Genomic DNA, 6,000 nt, shown 5'->3' with positions numbered 1-6,000 from the left:
TGGACACACAACCAGCCATTCAGACACACTCATGCACACAGGAAATGAATGAATTGTCACATTAGGCTTTGCTGAAACTATCTTTAAGAAACAGCAAAAATGCAATATTCTCTGATAGCAAAACAAATGTCATCATTATCATACATGCTAAAACCCATGTTGTTGTTAAAAAGTGTGATCTGGTTACATCTTTCAAATAATACCAGAAAATCACTTCATGGATGCTGTCGTTCACCCACAATGCTTTATGGTGCCTGAGGCACACTGTGACATCTGACGATCGTCGCTTGCCTCATATCTCCCGCCCTCTCAAAGGTCAAAGGTCAAACATTAACAACATGTTTATATTACATAAAAATTGTGCCATTTTTTTGCTCAGTTTTTCTGTTTGTATGAATAAAATCTACTACACATCTACTCTCTCTGCCTTTCTCTCTCCATTGGATCACTAAAGATTTGTCCCAGATAGCGAGAGAGAGAGAGCGAGCACCGGGGGGAGAGAGATAGAGTTCATCATTCAGTTCACAAACTCCAAAACATTTTTATTTTTTTCTTTCGTTGGTTTGTTGCAGTACAAGAAGTCATTTTTCATAGTTACTTTTTGTTGCTTTTGATCATCTGGTGTCTTTATTTACATAGTAGGAATAAAGTAGATTCATGTGTGGTTCCTATGTACACGCTTATACCAATTGGTCGACCAGTTGCGGCGTTTACAGTCTTGCTTGTCACAAGCACACACAGGAAACAAGTCAACTGGCTAGGCTCTAACAGCAAAGTACAAGGAGGGGGGGGAGGAGGGGGCGACACCAGTCCGCTCTCGCAGCCCCCCCGGAGGATGCAGACCCAAAGTCAACAAATTGAATACTCTCTTCAAAACAATAGCAAGGCAGTCGTTTAACTTTTCAAATGCCTGAAGCAAACAACCAGAGAGAGGAGTGGAGCCAGTCTTGTGGATGCAGGTCGTGCGGCGCCTCCTCAGTCTCCGTCTCTGCTTCTACTCCACTTCTGTACATAGTCGTCGATTCACAGCAAGAGAAAATGAAGGCAACTACTCTGAATCAGCTCCCACTGCCTGCTCGGAACAAAAGCTCTTGTTCCCTTTTACTTAGATGGAGTACTGTTTTCACTTTTGATGTTCAGTAATGAGCACTTCTGGATGAGTGAGCGTATGTGTGTGTGTGTGCGTGTGTGTGTGTGTGTGTGTGTGTGTGTGTGTGTTGTGAATGTTCTAGTTTCTGTCCTGGCTCAATAAAAGATATTTTTGGCAACAATGAAGAGCATTCTGTGAGACATTTTTTTAGGTTATAATAGTGTACTATATTCCCCGTCTCCACAGCTAACTACTCCTATCAAATGATGACTCAAAAAGGACCTATGGATGGTACGAAAGGGAAATGAGATAAAATATAAAATGATATTCCCATCTCCGGAGGCAGGTCTGAAGAGAAATTACATAAAAAAAACTTTAACAAAGTTTTAAAGTTTTGAAATATCTGAAGGTAAAGGGGGGGTGGATCGGTACATTCAGAGTGCTGGACTTGGCCTTGGGGGTACCAAGGGGGACTGGGGGAAAAAACACCCATCACACGTCTCCGTAAGAGGGTTAAAATTAAAGGCTGATTCTGCAGCCGCGACTCCCCCCGAAGGTCACTCTGTTTGCTCGTCTGTTAGCGAAATAAAAGTCAAGAGAAAGAAAGGCAACCAAACAAGCAGAACGTGGAGAGACGCGAGAACGAGGCGGGCTAGGAGGCGGCTTTGGCCGTCACATTAGTCTCCAACTTCCTCCTTCGGGCTCCAGTCACAGGCTGGTGACCAGCTGCATCTGTCCGTCTCCCTCACTGTGGGCAGGCTCCTGGGCCTGGTGTCCCTCCCCGCTCGGTCTCCGGGGGTGGGCCTGGTAGAAGGTCTGCATGGGGGCCCCACGGGAACCCAGGGCGGGCCTCCCGGAGCTGTAGTACAGCTCCTCGGGGGGCTGGGCCGAACGGGGGACGACCTCCAGGGGCTCGGGGCTGCTGTCGGGGTAGGGTGAGTCTCGCAGGTTGGTGATGCTGGTGTACAGGGAGTCGCGGGCAGGGGAGTCTGGCGCTCTGCCGCCTGCCTGCCCACCGGCGCTCTGGCCACTGTGGCCGCTGTGACCCAGGCTCTCGGTGAGGTCGGCCGTGTAGCTCTCTGACTCCTCCGGGTCGCTTTGGTAGAGGACCGACTGGGCTCGCTGCAACAGCAGGGGTTCCTCCAGAGCTTTATAAAGCAGCTCCACATCCTGCGGGGTGCGCTGCCGCCCCTCCCTCATAAAGTCCTCGTCTTCATCCATGCTCAGAGACGGCTCCGGCCCGGGCCCCGTCGTCCCCCGACCGACCCCGCCGTGAGGACGCCCCCTAGCCAGGCTGCCACACACCCTGTCCCCTACGTCTCCTCCTCCTCCTCCACTCCCTCCTCCAACTCCAACGCCACCTCTCAGGTTGTTGTGCACAAGCTCAGAGATGATCATTTTCTCGAAGGCGGCGGCGTCGGACAGGTTTCGTCGGATGCCTCCGCCTCCCAGCGCCTCTGAGCCGCGGGGATTGAGGAGGGGCGGGGGACTGTCTCCTCCCCCGCTGCCAAGGAAGTCACAGCTGCCCCCGCCTACGCCCCCTGGGCCACTGCGCAGGGAGTAGCTGTTGTTGAAGTTACCATTCAAGGGCAGGGTTTCCATCCCACAGGGGTCGCGGGCCTTTGATAGCGTGCTCTCTGGACCCAAACACAAATAGAAGGGAGACAGGGGACACAGGGTTTTGGCATTATTATGATACAGTCAGATTAAAGTGTCGCCGAGAGAAGAAGAATAAATATCAGGTGGTGAAAATGATGTGAATTACACTTACTTGGATCACGAAAGGTTCCTGTGCGTCCCAGAGAAAGCCATGTGGAGTGAATAAAATGAAAGACACTAGTCAGTAAGTGTTCTTTAATGGCGCAACATTAACTTGATGTATTCATTTTTAAGACATTTCAAAAGGGAACCATTAACGGAATAAAATTGTCCATCGGCCCCTTTTCTTTTCTCTCTCACGCTCAACATCAAACCCTCCAACTCTTACTCACAAACACATGCACAGTCACATTAACTCTGATTTATGCAGACTTGGTCCTGTTTGTTTGACACCACATTCCTCCAACATTTACATCTAAGCCACAGAGAACACTCTGGATATTTATTTACCGCTGTCAGTGATACCTGGATACATACATAATTCATGCAAAAACCTTGTACAGTAGCCGTAATGTTTATTTTACGACTTCCCTTCAATGCACCACAGATGTTGTGCTTTTTCTCCCAAATTACCATCACACAGCAAAGCAAAAAGCCGCCCCAAAAAAGTGTTCATTTTTTAGATTTACTGCGTAGTCTGACTTTAATCAACGCTCTTCGGTGGTGGTGTGGGTAATTAGACATTCTAATGAAGTGCTCTCCCTACTTCCTCTCCCACTCTCTTCTAAAAATGTCTTGGCTGCCAAGCCTGTGGCCATCAGGCTTGACGTATTGTGCGGAGAGGCTTTAAAATATTTAACAGAAACGCCGCCTTAAATTTCAGTCCTCAGACACGAGGCCTGATACACTGCGGGTGCACAGTCAGCCAGCAACCAGCCACACGCAGTCACAGCTCTCTCTTACCAAGTGAATATTAGTGGAGCAATTACCAGAATATGTCTAATTCAGCAGTTATATGCATCCAAAGAGGGGTGTGGGACCGCAGCACTGCAATAAAACAGCCATCAGAGTGGCTGACCTACTCCCAGATGGACTGTCCCAGACCGCAGAGCCGTCTGATCTCTTTCTACGGCCGTCGTGATTTAAGCAGACTATACTTTTTTTCTGCCTGCACGGGAACAGGGAAAAACTGTCTTCAAGATTTCTGGCAGTCACAGCTGTAGCTAAACTTCGAAATCAATTTGTGGCTGTTCGTTCTCATGGAGATTCAAGATCTGACCAGATGGCTGGTTAGGCTGTAAGCACTGTTTGGCTCTGTTCTGCACAGCCAAGTGAATCCGTCTGACAGCTACGAAGTCGGAAAAAACAACACACAAACAGGCATGTGTGGTCAGGGTGGGCAGTGCCTCGCCAAAGCTAAATAGAAATGTTGAGATTACATGATTGGCTAGTTGTATTTAGATCATTTAATAGATAATTTGTCTCAGTATTATACATACTCTACTATATATTCCAATGGCTTTTTGGCTGATAGGTGGGTGACATGCGGTTAAATCTTTGCCTGGGTAGTGACCTACCATTGTGGCATATGGATTTGTCTACATTACGCATGGATAGATAAAATATATGATGATATATATGATCCTTTTGCAACTTGCTCCTAAAAGTACAGTTCTTGAATGCAGGAAATCCAAAGCCATGGGCCATAGGATCCTTCCTACAGCCAAAGAAGTGACATTTAATTTTTTATCTATCCATCCAATCACTTATTACAAGAAAGATTTAATTGGAATAACAACTCATGTGGATCCTGTGAGACAGATATTGAGACTGTAGAACATATTTTTCTTCCAGTATGCTGGAATTTTGGCTTGTGTTTCAGAGCTGGCTTCTTCTAAAGATATAATGTTGATGTCGCTTAAAACTGGAGAACTTATGAAGGAGAAAAACTTTCTGATAAACAACTTGATTTCGTTGAGTAAACACTTTATTCATAGATGCAAGTATTTAAAGGTTAAGCCCACATAATATCAACGGATGGAAGAATGAACTCAAGATATTTGAAAAATCTCTACAATGCATGACGAACAAAATTGTCCTGAAACTTTTTTTCATTATTGGATTTTTTAGAAACGAAAAAAACGCCCCTTTTTTCATATTCTGCGATCGGAAGTTGCCATTTACAAAGTAAGAGCACGTATGAGGACTGTGATGTGTATGAGAGAAGAAAAAGTACAGTGCTGCTGTGTAACTGAAGGTGATGGACACGGATCAGTACGTAGTTTTTTGAAACAATAAAAGAGTGTGTCTCAGAGAAGAAGACAGACTCCAGTTTTTCTGCAGTCATGTCTTTTCCCCCTCTCATACACACCACCGTCCTCATACGCACTCTTACTTTGTAATTGGCAACTTCCGGTGGTAGAATATGAAAAAACAGGCGTTTTTTTCGTGTCTGTCTCTTAGTGATTTTATTTTTTGTTTTTACAAATAGAAAATTAAAATCAACCCGTTTTTTAAGTTTAGTTCATCCCTTTTTGACCCTGATAAAGAAAAACACCTTGTATTTCAATATTAATTTTTGTATTTTAAAACAAAAATAAAATAAACACTTATTTTTTGTTTTTTAATATCCGTACGTTAAAGGAAAATCGAATGACCAGAAGATACACTGACCGTCCACAAAATCAGTCTCCCATTCATTTTCTATGGAGCAGCTCCAGACTATACCCTTTGACATAACAAGTTTGAGTTTTAGCACTCTAGTTTTTGGATTTGGAAGACAGTTGTTCATGTTAACTAATATTTTTTGGATTGTCTTAAACCATAGGAATAAAATGTATGGAATTTGAAAATGGGTGTAGTTCCCCTTTAATGTTTTGGTTATTGAATTTTGTATGATAAAGTAAAAAAAAATATTAAGCTTTGCGCATGCGTAGTCGGTTCTCATCAACAGAGCGACGCTGCGTCATGTGACGTCACGTACACTCCCTCGCGCTGCTGCTCGGCGCCACTCGGCAACCTTCGGAACTACCACCTAACGGCTATCACGGCTAGCTCAACGGCTGCTGGTCAATATGGATATTTATTACTTATTAACTGTCTTATGAAGAACAAAGAGCTGTGGTAACTAATGGTAAACCAACACCGGACCTGCAGGACGTTTAACCCAGCTGAAGTGAGTGAGTTTTCACCCAGAGTTGTAGGAAAAGAAGGACTAATTTAACGTTAACTATCTACACTGTAAACAATTGCTGTTAATTTACAACAGTACTAACCGTTTTTTAACTGAACTATAATGCATTCTTAAAAAA

At 44.7% G+C, this 6,000-nt stretch overlaps 2 protein-coding genes across 6 annotated transcripts in view; one reads left to right on the top strand and one right to left on the bottom strand.

Annotated features, from left to right (window-relative positions):
- Positions 1 to 516: 516 nt before the first annotated feature.
- The window catches only part of adgrl1a (adhesion G protein-coupled receptor L1a), a 121,598-nt gene continuing 116,114 nt past the window's right edge, over positions 517 to 6,000 (bottom strand). Inside the window, exons 24-25 of one of the 2 annotated variants that reach the window (XM_037792187.1) lie at positions 2,862 to 2,879; positions 517 to 2,727 (exon numbers count right to left, since the gene is read on the bottom strand). In XM_037792187.1, coding sequence (XP_037648115.1) covers positions 1,799 to 2,727; positions 2,862 to 2,879 — 947 coding nt within the window. In that variant the 3' untranslated portion in view covers positions 517 to 1,798. The remainder of the gene's footprint in view (positions 2,728 to 2,861; positions 2,880 to 6,000) is intronic. The other variant, XM_037792186.1, reaches the window with a different exon arrangement.
- LOC119501663 (adhesion G protein-coupled receptor E2-like) overlaps positions 5,569 to 6,000 on the top strand; it is a 213,824-nt gene continuing 213,392 nt past the window's right edge. For 2 of the 4 annotated variants that reach the window (XM_037792191.1, XM_037792189.1), the window contains exon 1: positions 5,569 to 5,864. The gene's annotated coding sequence lies outside the window, so the exon portion shown is untranslated. Of the gene's footprint in view, positions 5,869 to 6,000 lie in introns of all 4 variants that reach the window. The other 2 variants (XM_037792192.1, XM_037792190.1) reach the window with 1 other exon arrangement.

The sequence above is a fragment of the Sebastes umbrosus genome, chromosome 14, assembly GCF_015220745.1.
Source record: "Sebastes umbrosus isolate fSebUmb1 chromosome 14, fSebUmb1.pri, whole genome shotgun sequence".
NCBI lineage: Eukaryota > Metazoa > Chordata > Actinopteri > Perciformes > Sebastidae > Sebastes > Sebastes umbrosus.
Note: the sequence above shows the minus strand (reverse complement) of the source record. Positions and strands in the feature narration are given on the sequence as shown.